This window comes from Prosopis cineraria, unplaced genomic scaffold, assembly GCF_029017545.1.
Source record: "Prosopis cineraria cultivar Desert tree isolate PC_DT_omini unplaced genomic scaffold, ASM2901754v1 PC1, whole genome shotgun sequence".
NCBI classification, from domain to species: domain Eukaryota; kingdom Viridiplantae; phylum Streptophyta; class Magnoliopsida; order Fabales; family Fabaceae; genus Prosopis; species Prosopis cineraria.
Window position 1 is genome coordinate 45,757,547 of NW_026555332.1, and position 27,354 is coordinate 45,784,900.

General features: G+C 35.5%; 4 protein-coding genes across 4 annotated transcripts; 1 reads left to right on the top strand and 3 right to left on the bottom strand.

Annotated features, from left to right (window-relative positions):
• Nucleotides 1-4,696: 4,696 nt before the first annotated feature.
• LOC129288296 (26S proteasome regulatory subunit 4 homolog B) lies at nucleotides 4,697-8,565 on the bottom strand. Its single transcript, XM_054924811.1, has 6 exons — nucleotides 7,993-8,565; nucleotides 7,144-7,389; nucleotides 6,038-6,207; nucleotides 5,712-5,928; nucleotides 5,446-5,586; nucleotides 4,697-4,940 (listed from the first exon to the last, which is right to left on the bottom strand). Exons 1-6 carry the CDS (start codon nucleotides 8,470-8,472, stop codon nucleotides 4,857-4,859), a joined length of 1,338 nt encoding a protein of 445 aa, XP_054780786.1. The 5' UTR covers nucleotides 8,473-8,565; the 3' UTR covers nucleotides 4,697-4,856.
• A 3,239-nt stretch (nucleotides 8,566-11,804) lies between these two features.
• LOC129295966 (glycine-rich protein 23-like) lies at nucleotides 11,805-12,482 on the bottom strand. Its single transcript, XM_054934558.1, has one exon. It carries the CDS (start codon nucleotides 12,437-12,439, stop codon nucleotides 12,101-12,103), a length of 339 nt encoding a protein of 112 aa, XP_054790533.1. The 5' UTR covers nucleotides 12,440-12,482; the 3' UTR covers nucleotides 11,805-12,100.
• Nucleotides 12,483-18,604: 6,122 nt separating this feature from the next.
• LOC129284829 (uncharacterized) lies at nucleotides 18,605-21,257 on the top strand. The gene is made up of 2 exons (XM_054920318.1): nucleotides 18,605-18,965; nucleotides 19,459-21,257. Exon 2 carries the CDS (start codon nucleotides 19,588-19,590, stop codon nucleotides 21,094-21,096), a length of 1,509 nt encoding a protein of 502 aa, XP_054776293.1. The 5' UTR covers nucleotides 18,605-18,965; nucleotides 19,459-19,587; the 3' UTR covers nucleotides 21,097-21,257.
• Nucleotides 21,258-23,486: 2,229 nt separating this feature from the next.
• LOC129314515 (heat shock cognate 70 kDa protein 2-like) lies at nucleotides 23,487-26,157 on the bottom strand. Its single transcript, XM_054957968.1, has 2 exons — nucleotides 25,844-26,157; nucleotides 23,487-25,445 (listed from the first exon to the last, which is right to left on the bottom strand). The coding sequence occupies exons 1-2, from the start codon at nucleotides 26,055-26,057 to the stop codon at nucleotides 23,710-23,712; spliced, it is 1,950 nt and encodes a 649-aa protein (XP_054813943.1). The 5' UTR covers nucleotides 26,058-26,157; the 3' UTR covers nucleotides 23,487-23,709.
• Nucleotides 26,158-27,354: the final 1,197 nt, after the last annotated feature.

Genomic DNA, 27,354 nt, shown 5'->3' on the forward strand with positions numbered 1-27,354 from the left:
TTGGGAATCCAGAATGATCATAATGGAACGAGAAAGGAAGCAGGAAAGGTGTAATAATGAAGAATGGAAGGTGGAGGACATGTGATGGGTGGTCCCAGGGGGTGACCACACCACAGCCTCAGCCTCAGCCTCAGAGCCCAGGTTCATTCCCCCTTCCCTTCCTTTTCGCTTTCATTTTCCTCTCTCTTAACTCTCAGTCTCAGCCATTAATTTGCAAATGGGTTTGATGAATCTGATTCAATTATCTGACTTGGACGCCCCTCCCTTGCCCACATACAGAAGACCCCCGGCTCACTATGATCCAGTTCTCAATATAATTTCTTTGGAGTAAATACAATGGTTTTTTGAGATTGGGAAAAGGAAGAAATTAAAAAAGCAAAGGTCAATTAAAAAAAGTTAGGGAAAACAATACTTTTAGTCTATATATTTTGTTCAAGTTTTAATATAGGTTTTTATATTTTTTTTATTTTAAATCCCTACATTTTTTTCTGTCTACAATGTTAGTCTTTACATTTTTAGAGGGACATCGATATGGCAAAAATAATGTTAATAATGTTGATGTGTCAATTAACACTGTTAATTTTGTGCTCATGTATCAAACTGATGTTAACATGAAATTTTTAATAAATTTTTTTTAAAAAAGGCCTACATGAAATTTGTGTGTTTTGCTAATCATTTAAAAAAGTTTAGGTAAGCCTTTTTATTTCGTCTAATATAGGTTTTTTAAAAAAAAAATTTCTTATTAAATAATTTCATGTCAACATCAGTTTGATACATGAGCACAAAATTGACGGTTTTGATTGATATGTCATCATTATTAATATTGTTTGTACCACATCAATATCCTTCTGAAAATATAGGGACTAATATTATATATGAAGAAAAGTATATGAACTTAAAATATTAAAAATAATATATAAGAATTTATACCAAAACCTAATCAAAATACAAGATCAAAAGTAGTGTTTTCTCAGAAAGTTATTTACAGCAGATTAAAATTGTTACGGTGCCGAACAAATATTTTTGTATTTTTTGATATTTTTCTCTCCCTATAATGTCCACTCCTTCTGATCATAACTTATAGCTATAATCAATACCTGGAATAATTTTTACTGCGTAGTTGTTTCAAAAGAAAAAACGTAAAAAGAAAGAAAAGCAAGTTTCCATGAAAGGTGCAAACAGTAAATTTGTGATAGGAGCACTAATTATATGACTCCATCCAGCTTGTCATGGGAAGCCACATATCCAATAATTGTGTGTTGGTGAGCTTGAATGATCAAATTACTATTCGTATTATTAGGTAACTTTAAACCTCAACCTTTAGCATAAAACAGTCTCTTTGATTTGTGAGTTTTGATGAAATTTCAGCAACTATATGACTTTCTGTGGGCCAAGACCAAAGTATTCCCACTAAAATAAAATTTTGGATCCAGTTTTAAAATGTTGGTTTGATAACTTTTTTGCAATATTTATAGGCTAAATCAATCGTAACTACAATATCTATCTTCTCACAATCTCCATTGTTTGAATAATTAGGTCGGACACCCTACACATACAAAGATAAAATAAATGGCGTAATTAGGAGAGTAAACTCTGTGCTGCTGGGCACATTGTTTGTGTAACTAGAGATATAAATAAAAGGAGTATAGTTATGAGAAGCAAATCGCATACATCAAGGTTAAGAAAAAATAGCCATATTTTTATGTGTCTTTGAATTTATGCATCTTCCTTGAAGGTTAATAACAAGAAAATTTCTCCTGTTAGAATCATGACGACCTATTGAATGAAGCAAATTAAAAGGAAACGCTTGGAAAGCCCTGGGATTTTGGCTTCAATCTTGCAAACAATACGCCTCCCTATTAAAAGATACAATGCCTTGTACTATCTGAGGTTCAGTTTCCATGCTCAGCGTTGTGATGAGCACTTGGTGCTTATTATTTAAACGATATCTCGTTTTGAAAGATGGAAGAAAATGACACCTTGCTATATTATTGAGTTTAGACTTTCACTCAAGACAGAACGAAAAAAATGAAAAGAATTGCTGGTGATGCTTTCATTTGTTCAATTTCATTGAATCAAGAATAATATATATTATTCCGTTAAAAAAAAAAAGAGGAGCATATATTAAAATTAAAAAAATCTAAAATAGTTTTTTAGAAAAAATTAATCATTTAATTTTTACATTTTTATTCAGTTGTAATACAAGTCCTTAAATTTTATCTTGTTGTAACTTAATTTTTATAATTTTTATTTAGTTTGTAACATAGTTCTTAAATTTTGACTTGGTATAACTTGGTTCTTTTAGTTCTTAACAATTTAAAATATTGGTCCCATATTTTGTAAAATAAAATTATAAAGATTGACATTATCTTAAAATTTAGGGATTGATATTTTAAATTGCTAAAACTTTTAATCTTTATAAAATATAGGGACAAATATTTAAATACTCCATGCTATTTTAATTTTTTTAAAATTATATCTATAAATATTAAAATTTTTATTTTATTTTTTAAAATAGAGGGACAAATATTTTAAATAGTTAAAACTATAAAAATTGAGTTATATATAGAGTCAAAGTTTAAAAATTGTGTTAGAATTAAATTAAAATTATGAGAATTAAATGATTATTTTTTAAAAAAAACTGTTTCAGATTTTTAATTTTAATGAGTATGACAATTTTATTGATTATTTATATATCCTCTCCTATTTTTAATTTGAAAAAGATGTAAGTCCATGAGTTATGGTGGGTCCCATGGAAATGAGTTCCAATAGGCAATTCCTTTCATTTTCTTCATTTTGTCTTGAGGAAAAGTTTAAACTCAATAAAGCAGCAAAGCATCATTTCCTCCCATCACTCAAAATGAGGTGTCCTTCAAATGATAAGTAGTTGAGTACTCGGCGCTCATCATAGCGTTGGACATGGAAATTGAATCTGTCGCTGTTCGCATCTGCATTTGGTGCTCATGCGGCGCTCATCAACTTAACAGCTAATTTGGGCCATTCATTTTATCTCAAAATTATTAGTACTGTTCATTTTAAATTTATTTTTAAATATTTTACTACTCCATTCATCTCAAATTATAAAATATTTTTAAATAAAATTTTACATACTAATAAATCTCATTAAATACTCTTAACAATCTTATTTTTTCAAAACAAAAATATAAACTTTTAAAAATATTATTTATTAATAACATTAAATCTACACTTTATTAGTATCAAATAGAGAGAGATAAAGAGTAATATTGTAATAAGTTTATTTAATAAAATATTAATATTCTTAAAGTGTTTTATATTTTGAAAAAACGAATCACTCCTAAAAGTGTTACAATTTAGGACGAAGAGAGAATTATATTTATTAAAATAAAAATTTATGAAAAGTATAAAAAACTTAATATTAAATTTATATAGTCTTTGATGCTCAGGTGATGAACACTGGGTTATTCATTACCTACGATGAGATCTGGATCAATTAGATTTGAAAGTTTTTTATTTTTATTTTTATGAAATTTATTTTTTAATAAATATGTTCATCATCAATCTTGTCAATACAGCTTTAGTCAAGATAGAGTAATTTAATATTAATTTTTTAAAATTTTACCAAATCTAGATGTAATTTGAATAGTATAAATATAATTTGAATGATGTAATTTAATAAAAAAATTTAAAATTTTTACAAATTGACTATATATACTCTAAAGTCTGAACAGTAAATATTTAATTTTAATTTTTTATTTTAATAAATATAATATTAAAAATATCTAAAAATAAATTTAAATTGAACAGCACAAATCTTTTGAAGACAAAATAAAAGGTCAAGATCAACTTTTAAGCTATGAGCACGCGGAACAGCACCAAATGCCAACGCGACGGACCTCATGCTAAATTAAGAGAAGATCCAAAAGGGGCATACTTCACCGGGGCCCAAAAAAAAAAAAAAAGAAATACACCTGTCTCTGTATTTTAAAGCCGTCTCTAGGAGAACAGACATAAAAATGTACGAAGAAATAAATGGTGTCGAAACTTAAAACTAGTGGACCTAAGAAGTAGACCAACTATCACGCATGCCTGGTTCGATGATCTCTCATCTCATTCACCATTAATGAAAGGATTCATGAGGTAGAATCTCACAACGGACGTCTGTCTATCTTGCAACTCAAATTCAGTGTCTCCTTAAAAGACCATGAATTTTAAAGCACTAACTTAAGCTACTTCAATATGGTGAGCGGGAAAAACTTGAACTTGAAGCCCAGGGAGGGTCTAAACTATTCACAATAGATGTAATATGCGAGTTCCAGTTACGAAAGGACTATCATAGTCATGGACTATCGCGCCACAGAATAAGCGCTGCAATGGTAGCCTACCGTAATTAACCAGCTAGATTACGTCTAATTGAATCAGCTGGCTGGCTCAAGCAATGCTTCCTTGGTCTAGTTAGTCAGAAAAGAAACAACACCATTCAATCATGGATCATCTGTGCTTGATGTGATTCAACGAAGGCCACAACAGTACACAACTTCATCTGATCCAGGCCAGAAATGTGTACTCAGTATTTCAGCTCACGCTTTCCGAACTTGTTCCAACTCAGCACATTCCATGAAATTACGTTACGCTTACTATAATACACTCCAATGACTGCATGAACGCAGTCACCAGCTACTGTAAATTCATTGGGAATTAACATTAACAGTAAAGATAACAATCAACCAAAACTCGTTATAGTTCATATTCAAATGCCATGCTGTCATGCCCATCAATTAGTTCGGATGAATCTCCATGGTACAGAAATATTTTTTCGACTGAACGAATATCACTAGAACCAAAAGAAAAAAGGGTCTAAAATGGCAGATTATATTTCACATATAAAGTCCTTCTGGCACCCCTTCTTTCTTCTTGAACATCACCTTATCTTTGGCCTTCTTGAAGTCAGCATGCGTCACCTGAAGAATGGGATCCAAAATTTAAGAGTGAGAAGGGGGAAAAACATTTTCAAGTCATTAAGGTGCGTTGGTCACATAAAAAGTCATTAAGTAATTAGTTTTTTTCCCCAAGAAAAAAAAAAACAAAAAACAAAGGCATTCAAAAGTGGAAAACCTTCACGTTTCTAAAAAGAAAACACTTCTATAACAAGCACAACCCATAATCCATATTCATAGGTATAAATATAATCTAAGTTATAATAGCGATAAAATCAAGAATGATGCACAAGGTGCGGGCTGCCCTTCATTTCTTTCACACTAATTCAAATTGGTGTAGGTTGCCAAACCTAGATATATTCACCCAAAGAAATTCAACCTACGCTACATTATCTCAACCTTGAGGGGGGCCATTGATATTGACAAAACTCCCACCTCCATTACTCCAATCATTAAATAGTTTCTGCTTCGTAGTATTTTATTGCCCGGTAATACTATTAAAAATGAACAAACAAAAGAGCCCACTAACCTTCATACGGCGTTCTCTTAAAGCAAGTAAGCCGGCTTCAGTGCATATTGCCTTTATGTCAGCACCAGAGAACTCATCCTTAGTCATAACAAATTCTTCCAAGTTTACATCATCAGCCAACGTCATCCTTGATGTGTGTATCTAAATTTGAAAAGCAAGAGGCCCTTTAGTCACATGATGGAGTAGATCGTGCATGTTAAGCTATCCTAGAGAATATGCAGACACCAGATTCAGCAAATTGCTTGCACAAGATCAGTCATGCCTACCTGGAAGATGCGTCTCCTTGTTTTGATATCAGGAAGAGGAAACTCTATCTTCCTGTCTATTCGACCAGGCCGCAGCAAAGCAGGATCAAGACTTTCAATTCTGTTGGTAGCTAGAATCACTTTAACATCTCCTCTTGAATCAAAACCATCTAACTGGTTCAACAACTCCAACATTGTCCTTTGAATTTCACGCTCCCCACCAGAGTGGGCATCATACCTGTGAGGTACATCAACAGTTAAGCTCATTATTGCAGGAAAACACAATCCTGAACACCACAGATTTCTTAACCAATAGGTGGACTTGAAGTTGATACTCAAAAACTCACCTCTTTGTACCTACAGCATCAATCTCATCAATAAAGACAATAGAAGGGGAAAGGTCGTCAGCAACTCTGAAAAGTTCCCTCACAAGTTTTGGACCATCGCCCAAGTATTTTTGTATCAATTCACTACCCACAACACGCAAAAATGTTGCTGACGTTGAGTTTGCCACAGCCTGAAAACACACAAGACTTAGACATGAAGAGTTGTATATATGTTTTCGTGGAGCCCATTATAAGCAGTAACTGAGAAAAAAAAATAGATGGCAAGACACAGTTCAGGAACAGCACATAGTTAGACAGACCAAATTACACATCGAAGATCAAATAATAGTAAGAGTCCGCTGTACTGTGACTACAATTAACTACATTTTTCCAAATACTCCAACTTCCAAAAGTAACTGCACTTGTAAAATTTGTTTCAAGTTAAAAATTGGTGTCTACCACCTGAAGGATGCGCCACTCCAAGATATAAATTCCAAATGCAATGTGTTTCTCTAAAAATGATGCATCATGAACAACATTATGCGCATTTGTCATATCCACCACAAATCAAACCAAGAAGAATCAAAAGGTTAACCCAGAAAGCAACAGACTGAAGGGAGTGAATGAAATAGGAAATTTGATTTTCATAGTCACAGTGGCTCCCAGTACAATAGTGAGTTCATCAATTCACTGGTCACAAGTTTTTCAAATTAAAATCAAATTAAAATAGAAGCAGTTTCTTTTGTAAGTAGAGGGTGACGTGCAACAATAAAAAAGGAAAACTTCATATGATGCCTCTAGCATCTGTAAGCCACTGAAATATTACTACTCACTGGCAAATAACAAGAATTCCCGAAAGTAACCTAATCGGTGCGGAAACACATCAAGGAAACATTATCTCTAGTATTTTATAATTGCGCATTCAAGATAATGAATTGACAAAGAAGTCATTTATTGTCTAGAGAGCCAGAGAGTCCTGATGAAATACTCGTGAACTACACATCAAGAAGCCGTTATAGCAGCATTTAAGTATAAGGACTGAATGCTTGCAATGTCGGAGATAAAATGAAATGTTGAAATTCAAACTGAATAGCCGAATTGGAAACACATAAAATCACATATCACACCTTTGCAAGCAAAGTCTTTCCTGTTCCAGGTTCTCCATATAATATGACCCCCTTAGGAGGCTTGATACCAATGTCTTCGTATAGTTCAGGATGTGTCAGAGGAAGCTCAACAGCTTCCTTTATTTCCTGTATCTGAGCATCTAAACCACCAATGTCAGCATAGGATTCCAAAGGAGCTTTCTCAACCTTCATGACAGAGACCATTGGATCAACCTCATCTTGAAGAAGTCCAACAACAGAAAGTACCTGGTGATAAAGCATGAATGATAAGAAAGTTTCCATATTTTCTGCATGAATACATCTGAAAATAAGAAATACATCAAGAATCAACAATAGACTACTAAAGCAAATAATTTGGGCAATTTCCTGGTCACACCAATCAGTTAATTATTTTTTTTTCTTCCAATGTGAAGTTCTTCAGGTGCGTCTTATATTGTGCGCGTTGCATATAATAACGATGAACACAACACTCTGTGCCGATGATTATCTCAACAAGTGAACAACTTTGAGGTTACGTTTAGAATTAGAGAGAAGAGAGGAAGAAAGAAATCCAACGAAAATGGCAATATGAAATTTAAAAAAAAAATTGAACCAACTGAAAAACCCTTCGTTGTCCTTATGATATATGGAAGATTTTAGGAAACATTTCATTCCCTCCCCTCCAGCCCCAATACGCCTCATCCAAACAAAACCCCCTTACTCTAGATCTTGAAGCAAATAAGACAATAGCATAGCACTTAAACAAAACGTAATCGGCACCGAAATTCTCGATCCTAAACCTAGACAGCAAGGAATATATAATCGAAAGCTAAATTTTGCAATTAAACACCGAAAAGAGCACACTCATACCTTATTGTGCATCAAAATTGCACATCCAGGCTCTAATTGATCCTTATCGACAAAGGACAAGATCCCGACATAGTATTCCGGCCCGACCGAAGACGAAACGATGGCATGGTTCTCGTCTATAAGCTCCTCCAAGTTACCAACGCTCATAGGCGAACCCCTAAGGTCATCTACTTTGGATCTGTCTTCCTCGGCCTTCTCCTCCTGGGGTTTGAGACGCTCCTGATTAGCCACAAATTCTTCCTCCATCAACAAGTAATCCTTGATTCGCTCAAGCTTTAAGAGCCGGAGCTTACACTTAGTGAGGGGCGTCACCGTTGGCAATCGTGCCGCCGCCTCGGGACCCTTCTGCTTTCGCTGCTTACGACCGACTCGTGCCGGCGGGGCCGCCGGTTCAAACTTTTTCTCCTTCTTGCCGCTACCATCCTGTTTCCGGTCTCCCGGATGACCACGGCCGAGACTACCCGGAGATCCCTGACCCATAATTTGTAAACCGCAGGCGTGCGGAAGATGCGAGAGCAGCGACTCGGAAGTAGGGGATACAGAGAGCGAGAAAAGAAACAGAGAGACTAAACTCCCTCAAGTTCGCTTCGAGCACAAGTTAAGCGGCGGATGCCCCAGGAAATCAGATTTTCAAGCCCACACCAAATTGTTTTGGGCCAAGAAGCCCAGGCCGAAAATGAACGCCTGTAGCGCAGAAAATATTTTGAGCCGATCCAGTGAATTGCAGTCCAATGGATTTTTTTATATAGAGTCTATTTCATGGGCCTTAAAACTCATAGCCTAATCTACCCAAAAAAGAAAGTGTTTCGTTTATACCCAAATAAAGTATAAAAATCATTTATGCACGCTGGATTTTTTAATTAAACTACAAATAAAGTAGGAATTTAATAATTATTTGTTTTCAAATAAACTATAAAATTTTTATAGTATTTTTAAAAAATCATATGTATATTTCAATAAAAAAAATCTAAGGACAAAGATTAAAAACAAAATGTATTATATAAAGAGAGAATAAGGGATTAATGACAATAACTAGTTTCATCGAAATTTGAAGGATTGAGATTTTAATTAGAGCGTGTAAGAAAACATTGGAACATGATGAGAGTCGCTTCCTACGCAATAGGCTGCATAGCATTGTACGTGATGATGTGAAAATAAATCTAGCTACATAAAATTAAAAAAAAAATGTCAATTGTTGTCAAGGAGAACAAGTCAGTAATCAATCAATAAAAAACAAATAGTGTTGGTAGAAGGGGGCGTGATTCGAAGCTCAAGCGGATTGCGCTACAAGCAGCCACATGTCGCTTTGTTGGGACCCGCAACCAGAAGGCAGGATTCTCGAATTTTCCTTTTTTTTTTTATTTTTCCTTTTCGCAGGTGCTCCGAGGCCGGGGCCTTGGAATCAATGCGCTGCCAAATATCCCCGAGGACCCCATTTATTGTCCACAAGGGTTGCGAGGCGTTCAAGTTTTGCCAGCTCAAGCTTCTGCGAGAAAAACCATCCCCCTCATGAGAATTCAACACAGATGGCTGGTTCCGTGGTAAGGCCTACACGGCTACGATCCAACCCTATACACATGTTTGACTCATTCACAAGAAAAACGGAGACCATGATACTACTACGTACTAGAGAGTCACGCAAGGGATGGCCAGCTGAGTGCTGAGTGCTGGTTCAGAGTGGGTGAGTGGTATTTATGACATTGAATGTGAGGGAGGGTTGTGGACTGTGTTGCCCCAGCCAGCTGCCTGCCTTGCCAGAGCTTGTACGTGAACTGTTGAGTGTAAGGATTTATAAAAGCCCTGTCTCCATAATTGTGGACTGGCGTGGAAACGGAAGAATCAGCGGGAGCCACAACCTCTCTTGATTTTTTTAATTTTTTTAATAAAATATAAAGATCATACATTCTTTACCTCCTAAATTAATATATTATTAAAGTTTTAAAATATAAAGTGAATTTTTCATTTCAACTCTATAATGATCTAATTGTTTCGATGGCTTAAAGATACAGTTATCATAAAATTTACTTATTTTTAATGAAATAATGTAATTATTCTTAAAACATCGATATCATTTGATTTTACTTTCATTATCAAGTAATGCAACAAAAATTTCAAGATGTATTGAATGTTATGTGTTTGATATCTATTATAAAATTATTTGTCCAATGGTTAAGAGGTTATAACTAATATATGCTCTTCTAGAAAAAATTACTTTTTTATAATAATCAAGATATTGAAATTTAATATATAAATTATTTTTATTGTTATATACTTAAATCTCATCAATATAAAGAATTTGTGACAATTGAGCATCATCACCATGTTAGTATATTTATTTGCTATTAGTATCAATTGAAAGAATTAAACAATAAATTCAATAAACAAACAACATATTTTTTTTAGATTGAACATAATTTTAGATCCAAAAAATATATTTAAATTATTCAATACTCATGTAAAAGATGAAATATTTACCAATTTAATGATAATTTATATTGAGAAATAAATTGCTAAAAATTTTATTATAAACACAATAATTAATTATTATTATTATTATTATTATTATTATGTAAGTATATATTTATTTTCATCATATAAATAAAATTAAATATAAATATATGTTTAAAATATTTATGTTATGTTTGTCACATATATAAATTTAATTTTTTTAATTATTATATATACCGTGTGAATTTAATTCTTTCAATAAAATTTTTTAGCTCAGCCCTGTTGTGGCTCATTGCTAAGTGGGACATACATACAGTCCTAATTTTCGGCTTTCACTAAAATGTTCATTATAACGTTTTCCCGAATAGCTGGGCCAGGCTACCCCTATTCCCTGTGTCTGAAGCATCAATGCTCGCTCCCTTGGACCTGGCGAAAAAGAAAGCACTACTAGACCTTTCAGGAACCAAAATATACACTTCAGGACCACCTACTGATTAAATATAGAGACCTGCTTCAAATTAAAAAGCCACGCTTGTTCCACCCATGTTTCCTTATTTCGACGTGAAGTATCTTTGGCGGAGTCTTGATTGCCCACCATTAATAACGTTTAATCAAACCCTAATTAAATACAGACTTGAAGGGTGAAGCTTCAATATATATAGTAGTATTACGTTGAACTCCTCAAGAGACATCAACCAGCTACCACCTTCAAAGTGGAATTTGAAACAGATCAACAGTAATCGCTTGAGTATGATGGCTTAGATCGATGACATTGATGATGGATCGAAAGACATAAATGCTGGCTGTGGACACCAATAAATCTCACGGGAACTGCATGAAATCCAATCGCAACCAAGAGCTTCAAACATTGCCGGGATTTGCTTCCCCATAGTGGACCACCCTGTATACTCATTCAACACACACGATATATAATTAAACTCTTCGTGGGAATTTAAAACAAAAACCTCGCCTATCTACGTCTATATAGTATATACTGTACTGCTCTTCAACAAAAATGATAACTGGGTAACTTCTTCACTCCTTGAATTAATTTTAATTGCCTGAACATTTCATTTTTCATTTGAAAATATAAACATATAGCCTGTGCCATAAATGCATGAAACACGTATCTTTATGATTTCTCTGTCACTACTTACTGGCTTCGTCTGTACAGATTTTTTAAAATAAATGTGAATATTAGCATGTGCTCATACACTTTGCAGACCTTGTCAGCAAATTAAGGAAGTCAGTGTCCCGACGTTTACTCCAGGGAAACAAGTCTTACGTTTATAACCTTATGAAAAATATAATCCCTGATCGATGTTGCGCGATAAGGATTGAGTATTACAACATCGAACACAGGAGACGGGAAATATATGTATTATTAAACTATCAATTAATAACTTGCAAAGGTCACTTTTGTACTCAACAAAAGAAACATAGATGAAAACCTAAAATTTAAGCAATGACCCAGAGACGAAAGTTGACGCTACAAATTAACGAAATATAACTATTCTCACTCCACAAACCCTAACGATATCCTTCGACGACATGAACAACGTAACACAACCGTTATTTTCTGAACCGAAAAATATAAAGTCGTAAGAGGCTAAGATGATTAGACTAGGAGCAACAACATAAAGTCATGTTCTCGACTCTCTCAAGGGTAAGGAAGAACACCGGTACCGCCACCAGCTCCGCCACCAACCCCACCGCCAACACCACCGCCAGCACCTCCTAGACCCCCAGCTCCGGCACCGGCCAGTCCGCCGAATCCTCCGATGCCTGAGCCACCGCCAAGCCCGCCGCCAAAACCACCACCGACTCCAGCTCCGACTCCTCCGAAAGGCAACCCGTTGCTGCCGAGTCCTGAATAGCCACCAACGCCTCCGTAGGTGAGGAAGTTCTTCTGGTCCTTGAGGCCAGCGTCACTGGGCACTGTTCTGGCACTGGCGGCCGCAGCTAGAGTAAGAACCAACAAGATACACCACCTGGCCATCTCTCTGCTTCTCTCTCCCTCACAGTTCGCAGCCCTAGCTTAGTGATAGTGATGAACAAGACTGCGAGGGCTCGCTGCTTTATAAAGGGAAAAAAATAAAGTGATGGAGAGGAGGCAGTTGGACATATTAAATGGAAATTTAATGTTTCACCCCACAGAAGTGGTAAAAGTAAAACCATTCCATTACACTAACCTAACCATTCACAGGAATTTAAGAGACTCACTAGAGATTAATAAATCATTAATAAATCAATTAAACTGTCCTGGTTCCATTTTTGAAATGACGAAACTGACAGGTGCATCGTGACCATCAGTGATGTCCCCCCACCAAAAAAAAAAAGAAAAAGAAAAGAAAAGAAAACAATGCGAGTTCTTGTTAGGCCGTAAGTTTTGGTTAGCCATATAGCATTAGTCTGGATCTGTTTTAGAAACTATGCGCCAGAAGACACTCTTTCATACTTGAAGGTCCACATTGTTACCCATATCGCTTGAGGTTAACCTCAGGCCTAGGCCCAGGCCCATACGGATGAATTGAGAAGCAAACATTCCAGGCAGCAACAAAATGGGCAGAGTGATTAACACAAAAAAAAAAAAAAGGGCAGAGTGAGTGCACAAACAAAATATCACTTGCGAAGAAAAAAGCCTATGAATTTTGAAAATAATACTCTGATTATCATGAAATAATAATTTGGGAGGTTTTCCTCTTCATGGTGCTATTTTATATGCCACCTCATAGTAATAGGTTCACGTGCAATTAACGCCGTAAACTCTTGTTTATTATTAACGTCAACGGATGTCAATGATTAAAAAAAAAAAGTCCGATGGCCAGAAATAAATGATTAGAAAGTCATGTGCATCACACAATAATTGAGTTAAGCTAATGAAAGAAAAAAGGAAGTCATACAACATATTTATTAACGGAGGAGTCAAAATGCCGACTTTGGAAGGAGAGGTGACATTTGGAATAGGCGAAAGCGATAATCATAGAGATACGTGGTGGCAAGCACGTAGGGGAAAAGGTGGGAAAAGAAGAAGGAGGAGCATGTTTCAATAATCAAGCCGTTATTTTTCTAAATGATGAGGTAATCCATTACATACCAGGGCCGGAAAAAACAATGGGAATTAAGCAGCAGGTTGGTTTGTGAATGAAAAAGCAGGACTATTAGTGTCTAAACCAAACATCGGAAGCAATTCTCAGATTCGTTTTTTAAAATCTTTATTCATTCTTCAAACATCATGTAAAGAACTGGGGAGGGAGGATAAAGGTGGGTAGATGGGTGAGCCCGGCTTTTGATACGGGTTTAATCCTAAAAGAATCAAGTTGAGCTTGAAAAGCTCACCTACAAAAAAGGAGGAAAAAAATTCTCATTTGCAAATTTAGTTTTTGACCTCACTTGCTTAGAGCTAGCCTGTCTAGACTCCTAAATTATTAAAGATTAATATTTATAAGTTTATATTACGTTTTAAAACTTGACCTAATGAATGAGAATTGTGTAGTGAAAGAAACTAGTACATTATAATAGAATGATTAGCAAATAAAGATTTCAAATTTTTACTGAAAAATATATTTATATTTAATAGTCAACCATACCTTAAGCAGATTGCTTTCAATAAAAATATACATGTTTTTGGTTAAAAAAAATAAAAATACACATGTTAAGAATTAAAAAAAAATCTTAAATACCAAGTATAACCCCAATAATGATGGGGCTTAAATGGGTTGGGAGTGTGATCAGCAAATATAGTGGAAGGCGAGGAGGAAAGAGTGGGCGTGGGTTTGCCACGCAAGGGAATGAAAGACAGGAAGAGGTTGACTACGAGGAGTGGGGCCCGGTTGGTGGATGAGAAGACGAGGTGGTCATGCCGTAGTGCGACGGAGCCAGAACTGGGCCGTAGAAGAAGATCGACGCTATACGATATTCTAAATTAAAGGTATATCACTCACAAGCTCCAATCCTTTGTTTTTTATCTTTGCCTTCTCAAATTTTCGTTCCACGCATGGACGCTTGCTTCAAGACAATGACATCGGCCATCCCTCTTTCGTTCCGTTATTACTGTTTTTTTTTTTTTTGTTCTTTTTGAAGGGGTTGAAGTGGGGAGATGGAGAAGATGTGAGGTTTTGTGCATATTAATGTTTCCTATTCATGTCCACGCAATAAGCGCGGCAACAGCTTATCCTTTCATGATTCCCCACTCTCTCCACGCGCTTCCTCACCTTCCTTTCCTTATTCTCCTTTTTTTGCTTTTTTGGTTGAATGAAATGCTTCTACTTTATTACCGTCTAATAGCAGTTCCATCTTTTAATAAATCTTGTTTATCATGTGTATATCACTCTATTGCTTGCACTGGAGATTAACTGCTTTCTCGCGTTTAATATCTGACAGTATTTCTAATAAAAAGATAGTAATAAAAACAATAATTCCTTAGGATTTTTTTTGGGGGGGGGGGGAGCTGCTTCCTCGCAGTTTGTCCCCCTGTTAATTTTGGCAAGATGAGAATTGATTTTATCCTGTTTTTCCATCAAATACGTGCTTCTCTAGTTTGCGTAATATATATATATATATATATATATATATATTATAACCAGCGATAAAAAGGGGCGGAACCGGGGCATGGGGGGCCAAATTTATAAAAAAACATTATGTGTAATATATTGTTAGCTTTCTATTTTTAAATAAATATTTCATAAAAATAATTTTATAATAAAAAAATTTATAAGATAAAAATACTTTAAAAACACGTAATTATATTTTGGTGTATATTTATATTTGTATGTATGTATATATATAATATAGATTTAAAAAATAATAGATGAGGTTGATTTCCAAATTTTGTTAATAAAAAAAACCCTAACACTCTGAATAAGTAAAAGTGTAATTTTGATCCTCTAATTTAATATAAAGACTTCGTTTGATTTTTTTCATTTTATAAAGTATCTTCTAAATCTTTTAACTTTAACACTATTATTATTATTATTTTGTGTCGGTCAAATAGCACTACTAATTTCAAATGATGATTTGTTATGTCAATCAGTATTATTTTATAAAATTAAACTTAATAACCATTTGAAAATGTTTTGTTATTAATGAAACTAATAGTGTTAAGCTTAGAAGACTAAAAACATACCCTTTATAAAATTAAAAGATCAACATAAAACCTTGTTTGAAATTAAAAAAATAAATGTATACTTTAGCCCATTGAATACAAATATTAAAAAAAACACAAATAAATAGCTAATATTAATTAAGAACAAATAGTAAAAATATATGAGCTTTGTTTCCATTTAATATACTATAACAATAGCCATAAAATCACATAAACATATGTGCGTCAGTATTAATGTATTAGCATTGTGTGAGTTGTTGTGAAGAGGTTTTCTTTAATCAGAATCAGAGTTATACCCAAAAGCATTATTTCTCGTCAGGCCATTAAGTGTTTCGCCTGTGACATATAATTGAAGAAATGGCCAGAACAAAATACTGTATAATCCAAGAAGAAGATCTGGTAAGCACGTGGTATGGCACGTGTTGAAGTCCCGGCTCCGCGATGGAACGAGATCACACGTCTCAAGAGACGGGCCGCACTTGCCCTGAAGCTAAATCCTCTACCATTACTTTTTTTTTTTTTTTTATAACTAAATCCTCTGCCATTCTCTTTAGTCTTTATATAAATATATACAAAGTCTTTCGAAATTAAAATATTCATGAATTGTTTTTCTTGCAAACTATATTACTACTTTTCAACAGATATATGATTTATTGGTGGGGATGGCTCTCCGGATAATAGATGAAATAGGAATATAGAAAAAAATTGTGCACAATGTTTTTCAAAGCGTGAGCTGCATTTTTTTTTGGTAAGTTTAACCCGTCGTTATCTATTTTAATATTTGGGTGCAAATTAATGACAAATTTTATTTTATTTTAGATACAACGGAATTCTTAAGTGTGAATTGCACGTCCAAAACTCGAGTTAAAACAACACTGGTTTTTATAAAAGGATAATTTGACTTTTTCTTTAACAAATCCAAAGTCAAAGGCATTAAGTTTCAGTAATTGAGTGTTAAGAAATGGATCATGATGAGGAGTATTTAATTATTTAGAGATAATGCAATAATGCTTTGAACTGATATCTTTTAAATAATAAAATTATATTTAAAAGTCTTAACCTTTTGTTGGTTCTTTAACCACCCCACAATGGATTCATGAATATATAACATATAATATATTTTAATAATTCATATTAATCACAAGTTAAAAAGAAATATTCTAAATTAAAGTTTCCTTCAAATATATTATAATTTTAGTTTTATAACTTTTTAAAAGTGCTTTTAGAATTAGAGAGGCATGATTTTAATGATCATAATTTTTTATGTAATCTTTCGTAAAAAAAATTAATTTATAAAAACATAATTATTTTTTAAAAAAACATATGTTCGTTTTAAAAAAACATTCCAACATAATTTGTAGGGAAGCAAACCGGAGCACGTATTTGCTCCCTTGGCTTTGAAAGTTTCAACCATCCCATGCTTTGGTATCGGCCCTGAGCTTCCACTGACCACCGCCTAAAATAATAAGACATGATATTTTCACAACACGCAAGCAGCTCGCGTATTGTACTGGGATATTATACCCACGTCCAACAATTATCACGAGAATGAATTGCAAAAAAATTATCATCATTGATGTTGACTTTTTAAAAAAAACTTTTATTTTAAATTAAATTTTAATGCATTTTTATTCGCTCACTAAAACACTGAACAATGAATATTTTTATATGCATATTTGATTTAAATATTACTTGCAGTTATTTCGTATAAATAATTGAACACACGCACACACGTTTGACGTAATTTGAATTAGTTTTTTTATTTCTCTAATTCTTTTTATTTAAAATAATTCTATTCGAGATATAATTAATCATTAAATGTGAGATTCTCCTATAATAAAATTTAAATATTAATTTATCACATCATGAAAGATTAGCATAATAGATAATGAAAGTGATGGGAAATATGAATATATTCTTTTAATTTTATTTATAAGTTACTTTTAATATATTTTACTGTAATTTAAAAAATTAATAAGTTATTAAATTTGTTTTTATTGAATATATATATTTTAATAATATTTTTAATTTCAAAGTTCGTAAAGATAAAAACTTGACATGAAAATTTAATAACATAATTTATAAATAAAAAAAATTCTCTTTCCAGCTCATAAAAAGGCAAGAGGGAGTGCACGATAGAGGAGGGGGTGTGATAAGATAAGAGGGTTCGGGGAGAGCGATAGGGAATGGGCCGGAGGAGGCCCAAGAAGGGGATACTTTGTACGGAGTAGAAATTAAAAAAAACAGAGACAGGAAAGGTTACGTGATGTGTGTAAACGATACGGAAGAGGAGGGTGCCTCTACGGCATTCGGCAGAAAGCGAAAGCTATTTGATTCCTCCGCTGACCTCACCCCCCTCCTTCCAAATTCAAACCCCTCCACCCTCTTTCTACTGTCTTTCTTTCTTCTGTTTTTGGGAAAACATATAATTTGGTGAGTAAAATATTCCCACTTGGTTGCCCTCTCGCCTCCATACAAATTTTATTAAATTTAAATTTAAATTTCATCAAAAATGCGTGCGAGGGCGATTTTGTGGTGAGCTGGAAAGGGCAGTCATGAAAAGCTGGGAGGGCGCTTATACGAGGACCAATTATATAAGCGTGGTGGCATACACATCGCATTAAAGAATTCCGATATAAGAGAGTAGTGTTGTGGGGGAGAAAAGTTAAAAAAGGCAAGCAATTATGGGAATTATATAAGGAGATAATTGAACCCTAGCCGCCCTTTTGTCAAGACCTTGAAATATTAAAAAAAAAGGCCCCTAAAATATCTGAAAATCTTAAAAGAAACCCCAAACAAAGATGCATCCCGCACCAGTCACCACCGCCAAAGTAATCCCACTTTCGCCTCTTATCATCCATCTGATAGCCACATCCCACCAATCAACGCCACGACACTTTCCTCTCCTTCGAAATTCCAATTTTAAAATATTTATTAATTCACGAAAGAGAAAGGCCAATTACAACCTGCATATCATTCTTAATGCTTGCTTTTTTAATGAAATTAAATTAATTAAGCAGGGTCTGGTTTACAGATGAGCCACCCGGGAGGAGTGCACCGTCACCGTTAACAAACGAGGGTACCGGGCGTGTTGGGTGTCGTGTGCTATCTAGTGAAGGCTTTATCCCTCGAAACCTCTTCGTTATATTGAGTCGCAACCCACTGGCCCTGCTTTCTTCCCCTGTTCACACCTCCATACTCTTCTCTGTTTCTTTTTACGGATCCGGCGCCGGAAAACGAGAAGGCCGAATAGGTTCTTTTGTTTTTTGTCTTTTGGTTTTTCGCTTGAGAAAACAAAAACTTATAGAGGGAAAACGTCTGGAGTGGGAAATATGGTTGTCGATGACTTGATGGGTGAGATCATCATCGTCGGCTCTGGATGTTCTTCCTCTTCTCACTTCTCCGATGCCTATCCTAAAAGGTAATCTTTGAAGATCCCCCCTTTGGTTTGTCTCTGTATATTTAGTTTCTTTCCTTTTTTCCGTTTTCAAAGAATATGTCGGCCGACAAGAAATAGAATTCAGATTTCTTCTTTATGGATCTGATGGTCTTGATTCTCTGCTTCCCACCTGATTTTGGGGGATTCATAGAAATTCTCGTCTCTGGTTTAGATGTAGTTTTCCTGTAGCATTTTCGAAACTTCCTCCTCCCGCTCCCTGGGTAGATATAGAGATTCAGCCGACCTGTTTTGCCCTTCCCATGTCTATTCCTCGTCTCCTCCTGTCTTCCTCTATAGAACCCTAATTAAACATATATACACGTATATTTGAGAGTATACAGATGTTCTTCTAATTTATCTCATAGATTAAAACATTTTAGAGTTTATCTTGTTGGATTCTTTAATTTCTTTTCCCCTTCCTCTTTCTATTTTATTTGGGTGTGTGAGGGTTTTGCTATCTGATTGATAAATCTAGGGTTTTGATGGAGGGGAGATATAGTGGGGATTAATATGAAGGTTTTCATAAGGCTGTTCTCTTGAATTGTTTTTGCGATGCCAACATTGAACCGACCAGCGATACAACTCATCAGCGAGATGAGGTAGTATGGGCGATTCCCGTCTCACGTCTTTGTCTATGGAGAATCATCACCCTTCCACGCTCTTATCCATGGATTCAAGTGCTTCTTCCCACGAGGAACTCGATTTGGAGATGAATCGCCAGATCATACTTTCAGGCCCGCCAGATATCAACTTGCCCCTTTCAGCGGAACGCAGTCCTCCCCCGCAGCCATGGAATTCTGATGCTTGTGATATTTTGGATGTTGGTCTTGGCACTCAAGTTTATGAGACTGAGAGTTTCCTCAACATACCCAAAAGTGGAAGGAAATTCGCCAAGCGCGTTGATAGCATTTGGGGTGCTTGGTTCTTCTTCAGTTTTTACTTCAAGCCTGCGTTAAATGACAAGTCTAAGGCCAAGATTATCAGGGACGGCAATGGTGTTTCAGGGTTTGACAAATCAGATCTCAAGCTTGATATTTTCATGGTTCAACATGACATGGAAAACATGTACATGTGGGTTTTCAAGGAGAGGCCTGAGAATGCACTGGGTAAGATGCAGCTGAGGAGTTACATGAATGGTCATTCTCGCCAAGGGGAGCGTCCGTTTCCATTTAGTGTTGACAAGGGTTTTGTTCGATCCCACCGGATGCAACGGAAACATTACAGGGGACTCTCAAACCCCCAGTGTCTGCATGGCATTGAAGTTGTTCCATCCCCCAATCTCATGGGTCTTGATGAGGATGATCGGAAAAGGTGGATGGAACTCACTGGCAGGGACTTGAATTTCACCATCCCTCTTGAAGCAAGTGATTTCAGTACGTGGAGAAATCTTCCCAACACGGATTTTGAGCTTGAGAGACCACCTCCCTCAGTCAAGAATGCTCCAAATGCACACTCAAAGAAACTGCTGAACGGATCTGGGCTGAATTTGTCAACTCATCCATCTAACCACAGTAACGGTGATGCGATGGACCTGACTACTGTCGGAAACAAGAGGAGGAAGGACTTTTTCCATCATGGAAACGAAGAGGAATGTTACTTGGCTGTGAATCCTCCAGCAGATCGGATTCCGGACATGGAAATGCATCCTAGTGAGCCACACTGGCTGAATGACTTTAGCGGGGTGATGAAGAATGTTTATGGACCTGTAACAGCTGCAAAAACGATCTACGAGGATGAAGAAAGCTACTTGATCATTATCAGCTTGCCCTTCGTGGATCTTGGGAGCGTGAAAGTCTCCTGGAGAAACACTCTCACTCGAGGGATCATAAAGGTGTCCTGCGTGAGCACGTCTGGAAAACCATTTATCAAGAGACAAGATAGAACGTTCAAGCTGTCGGACCCATCCTGTGAGCACTGCCCTCCAGGAGAGTTTGTGAGAGAAATCGCACTGTCGACCAGAATTCCGGAAGATGCAAACATAGAGGCATACTATGACGGGCCGGGGTCGGTGCTGGAGATTATGGTGCCAAAACTGAGCGCAGAACCTCAAGAGCACGAAGTGCGTGTTTGTCTTCGTCCTCATCTAGGTGGGAATGATCTGAAGCTGACTTGAGATATTCAGATCAGAGACTAGGCACTTCGGGAAAACATTGTTAGGGTTGTCAGTTGCTAGAACGGTCCTTGTTTCATCGTTGTCCTGCTAACTTTTGTCATGTGAAATCTATAAACATTTTCTCTGTATTAATTACGTTAAGGTTGGGGCATTTTATGAAATGTGCAGAGCGGGAAGGAGCGTCGAGTGGGAACGCGTTCTCGGCTTATATTGAATAGAACCGACACGTAGTACCTCGGACATCTGAATGTCAATCTGATCATCCAGTGAATGAAAGAGAATATAAGAATTGAGAATGGGAAGTAGGGTGCTTTTAGCATCACGCATCAAAAGACCTAAGTAAGTTTAATGTGCAAAGTCAACATCAGCTCAGTAAAGTGGATGAGACATGCTGTGTGTTCGTGGTAGTGTCTTTACGTTTTTCTTCTTTTAGGTTGCTGATGGGAATATCTACCTGAAGAATGAATATCTTTGAGATTTTGCGTTTAAAAAGAATTGCCACCGAACAATTCTGAATCAGTGTGATGGAAAGAAAATGTGCGAGTAAATATAAGAATGAGGCTAAAATATTAAGAATGGCAACGGCTGAAGTGGGATGACGTTTATGGAGACTGTCCAGCACCGTCATGAGTCATTGCTTTTGGTGTCTAATAGAATAGTAATAATATATGCTTGCTCTATTTCGATTTACAATTTTAACTGGATTTTAGACCCAATGCAAAGGAGTATTAATCCATGTTGCTTAAGAGAAATAGAGCGGAGAAAATTGAAAGTTGAATTTTATTATTTTTTTAAAAATAAGACAAGATAATTATATTTTTAAATTTCTTTAGCTACTGCAATTAACTATTTTTTTATTCCTATTATAATATAAGTTGTTTCTTTAGTTATTAGAATACACAAATATAAATAATAATGTATTTTATTTTCATACAATTTATTTTACAAAATATGACTAATATTTTATTTTAAAAAATATAAAGCATTTTTTGGCTGAGTATTACCCCCAATAAAATTATGTTTTCAAACCAACATCATAGTTTCATATTTTCTTATTTAACAAGATATTTTATTTTAAAATAAATACTATTTATTGTAGCTATTTTTACAAAATAGCATATTAATTACACCTTAAACAACTAAAAATACCTTATATTTTTCAAATACAATTTAAATTTTTAAAATATAAAATATAAAATATGTTTTTTATTTTAATTGATATTATTAAAAATTAATTTTTTAAAACAATTTACTTTATAAAAAATAAAAAAATAATTGCATCCTATTGTTGAACTACAGTGCCAATCCGATGCAAATTACAAAGGATGAGAGATTCCATTTACAAGTATATTACTCACTTACAATATATTTATTTAAATTAAAAAAAATTAAAATTCATTAAATTTGTCTAAATTTTTTAAAATTGTATATCTATTGTGTGTGTATATAACTTGATATTTAATATAAGGCAAAAAGAGAAATCTATGATAAAAAAATCAATTACATGATTTATAAATAAGAAATAAAAAAATTGTTTTTAAAGTAAGATCAAGGTAAGTATAACGGGCCTTTTAATACACTGCTACCCTCATTCATGTTATCTTATTTCATGATTTCAATTTTCAACCCTTTCTATTATGAGGTTAAAAAAAAACCTTTATATTATCTTTAAATTAAATTGAAATAAAATTATAAATTTTATAAAAAAAATCGAAAAACTTTGTAAATTTCTTTTGAGAAATTATTATGCTTCATGTAAGTTTGCAGAGATTTAATATTATGATATAAAATATAAATTTAGTTTCAAAATAGACACTTCTAATTGTTGAAAGAAATTGCACTGTTTTGGGAGAAATAATTGAACTTAAAAGCTTTTTTTTTTTTTTGAAAATAATAAGAAAAATTATTTTAAAATATAGGGCTTACATACGTTCCGACGTTACCCAAAAAAAAAAAAAACAGCACATATATAACTCAATTTTAAATTCATGATGTTATTAACTCGAAAACAAATAAATTTAAATGGTTAAATTTCAGTTCTGAATCATCTTAGCCTGATGTTATCGGGCTATAGAATCAAGGGGGGGAAAAAAAACCGTAACCTTGCTCGTTCACTCCGAGGGCATTGCCACGGTGGCAAATGGGGAAGTGGGAGCAGATGCGATGCTCTCTATGATAGAACTTCCTTAATAGTGTTCCCCAATTTTGGACCCCATTTATCGCACTTCCAGCAGTTCTCTCTTCCACTTCCTCCGAAAGTACCGGGCATTCTCCCGCCAAGGGCAATCATAACAAAGAGACATTCTCAAATTGTTGCATACTATTACTGGTAAAGTAAATAGAAACTATCAGGATCGAAAAATGCGCATCATCACACTCCAGCAACACAATTTAGGAGAGCAACTCTAAAGCAAAGTATATTATAATTAATCCAGTGCTCTGCAGTCCAATAAAAACCTTACATTAAATCTTAAATGCTATGCCTAAAAGTGGCTTACGCAACAAAGCCAAATGTTTGTATTTGAACCAGCAAAAACTAAAAGTCATGGAAACAACACAAGACGTCAAACAAAATTAATCAGACGCAGAATATAGAAGTTTGAGCGATCACATTTAGTCGACTTCCTCAATCTTGGGGCCAGCACCACTTGCGCCAGAAGGAGGAACATCGTCATCCATGCCAGCACCCATGTCAGGACCAGCACCACCCTGGTACATCTTGGCGATGATAGGATTGCAGATGCTTTCCAATTCCTTCATCTTATCCTCAAACTCATCCGCCTCTGCAAGCTGGTTGCCGTCCAGCCAGTTAATGGCTTGCTCGATGGCATCCTCTATCTTTTTCTTGTCAGCTGGATCAAGTTTTCCTCCAATTTTCTCATCTCTCACGGTGTTCCTCATGTTATATGCGTAGTTCTCCAAAGCATTCTTTGCCTCTACCTTCTTCTTGTGCTCTTCATCCTCAGATTTGTACTTCTCTGCCTCTTGAACCATCTTCTCAATCTCTTCCTTTGACAATCTACCCTTATCATTTGTGATCGTGATCTTGTTCTTTTGGCCAGTAGTTTTATCCTCAGCAGAAACATTCAGGATACCATTGGCATCAATGTCAAAGCACACTGTAATTTGCGGGACTCCTCTAGGAGCAGGAGGAATGCCAGACAGTTCAAACTTACCCAGCAAGTTGTTATCCCGAGTTCGGGTCCTCTCACCTTCATAGACTTGGATCAACACACCAGGCTGGTTGTCAGAATAGGTTGAGAAAACCTGCTCTTTCTTTGTTGGGATAGTAGTGTTCCTGGGGATCAAAACAGTCATCACCCCACCGGCAGTTTCCAAACCGAGTGAGAGAGGGGTTACATCCAAGAGCAGAAGATCCTGGACCTTCTCATTGCCTTCACCGCTCAAGATAGCAGCCTGGACAGCAGCACCATATGCAACAGCCTCATCTGGATTGATGCTCTTGCAAAGCTCCTTCCCATTAAAGAAATCTTGGAGAAGTTGCTGGACTTTGGGAATTCTTGTGGATCCGCCAACAAGAACAACATCATGGACGCTCCTCTTATCCATCTTAGCATCCCTTAAACATTTCTCAACTGGTTCCATGCACTTTCTGAAGAGATCCATGTTGAGCTCCTCAAACCTGGCACGAGTGATGGGGGCATAGAAATCAATTCCCTCATACAAGGAATCAATTTCAATTGTTGTCTGAGCAGTGGAAGATAGCGTTCTTTTAGCCCTCTCACAAGCAGTTCTCAGCCTCCTAAGTGCTCTGGGGTTGCCACTGATGTCCTTCTTGTGCTTTCTCTTGAATTCCTGCACAAAGTGATTAACCATCCTGTTATCAAAATCCTCACCTCCAAGATGAGTGTCCCCGGCTGTGGCTTTCACCTCAAAGATACCCTCTTCAATAGTGAGTAAAGAAACATCAAAAGTACCACCACCAAGATCAAAAATCAAGACATTCTTCTCGCCAACACTAGTTGCCTTCTTGTCAAGCCCATAGGCAATGGCGGCAGCAGTAGGCTCGTTGATAATTCTCATGACATTAAGGCCAGCAATAACACCGGCATCCTTAGTAGCTTGACGCTGGGAATCATTGAAGTAAGCAGGGACAGTAACGACGGCGTTCTTGATTGTGGAGCCAAGGTAGGCCTCAGCAATCTCACGCATCTTCATCAGAACCATTGACGATATTTCTTCTGCAGCAAATTGTTTCTCTTCACCCTTATAGTTGACTGAGATCATTGGCTTGTCAGCAGCACCAGGAGTGACCTTAAAAGGCCATAACTTAATGTCATTTTGAACAGAAGCATCACTGAATCTACGACCAATCAACCTCTTGGCATCTGACACAGTGAAATCATCAATGTTGTCCGTCAAGATAGTTCACGGTAATCTATGAGAATCACGACTTCATTCAAAGAGAAATCGGGCAGTACAAAGCATTGCGCAAAACTTAATGCGGGTAAAAAGTAAATTTCAAATCCATTAACAAGTAAGACAGGTTCCAGCATTATATTAATGACTAACCGCCTCATTTTAGTATAATCAACACAGTCGAATGTCATGGACTAACAGCTAAAAACAGATCTTAAGAAGAAGGAGCAAGAAACTTAGATCCGTTCTATCAGGCAGTTGACAGCAAAGAAAGCAGCCAAAATGATGAAGGGAAAACGGATCTAATAGAGCAAAAATTGCAATAATAGAAAGTTCATCGTAAGGCAACATGGGTAGCAGATCTTACCAAAGACGGTGTTCGTGGGGTTCATGGCGACCTGGTTCTTGGCAGCGTCACCGATCAAGCGCTCAGAGTCGGTGAACCCGACGTAAGACGGCGTAGTTCGGTTACCCTGATCGTTGGCAATAATCTCCACGCGGTCATGTTGCCAGACTCCGACGCACGAGTACGTCGTTCCAAGATCGATTCCAATAGCAGGACCTTCTCCTTTGCCGGCCATTGCTTTACGGTGGTGGTGTCGGCGAGAAATGAAAGGTAACAACGAGGATCAAAACCACAGCTTCGACGGGACTAGGATTTCAGAGCGAGTTGAACTATAACGCGAGATGATGGGCTACAAGGCTTTATATAATTAGGGTTTCAGTTTCTTCCAGAACGTTCGAACTTTTAAGAGCCGTTGGATCTAGGTACCAATTTTTGCCGGTCTAATTTTTCCGCGTCGAAGCGAGCTTGTTTAGGGTGAATTTGCACCCTCGTTTTATTTATATTTCAACCCTCGCAATAATTATTAATTAGTAATTATTTCTTCCCAACATATTAAATCATTTATATCTAAATAATTAAATTGAAGAATGATTTTTTCAATACAAAACAATAATAGCCACTTACAATAAGAAATTCGAATGAGCTTCCCTGGATATTTCTTGAAAGCTTGAAATATTAATATTAATATAATTTTTGGATTAAAACTAAAACGTCATCTATAATGCCTAGGACATACAATGGGCTAAATAATTGAAAGATCAAATTCAATGAACAATTTATCAAACAAGCCAATCTAGATCATAATGTAATATTTTTTATCAAATAAGCATGGATCTTTAAATTTCTTAAAGCTTGAAGCCACAATGTAGACTATTATGATGCACAAAATCATAACCTCAACAGACCCCGAACCCTCCAAAGCCATGGTCACTGTCCATGAATAACTTGGAGACACAGCCTAATAACCTAATTGTTAACAGTGGAATGCATTATAAATACTACATAGAGAGACATGGCCTAATTGTTAATATGAAACACATTATAAATAGAAAAATCATGCCATAAATCTCGCAAACCATGCATATTGAATTCCTAATATTTTGTGAATAAGTTTCAGATTTTGTGTGAACAATCATTTCAACTAAGTTATTATGAAAGGAGCAGTAGGTCACATAAAACAACCGAACAACAACACACATCCAAATATTAAAATTCCTCATACTTGTAACTCTTATATTTATCAAATAGCTTTTACTTATAGCTTTTACTTTTACTTTCAACATTGTAACCTTTACCACTTTATATTGTGCCTTTAACATTAATCAAACAATTATTATTCCAACTCTTATGTATCTTTTATATTTGAATAAATTGTAATAAGAAAGTTCAAGAACCTTTTATTATTATTTGAGACTCGACATGCCGGCTACGTCTAGTAATTTTATTATTCACGACAAATAATAATATAATATAATATACATGGTTAAATAAAAGTGTTAAATTTAATTTCTTACAAATGTAAAAAATATTTT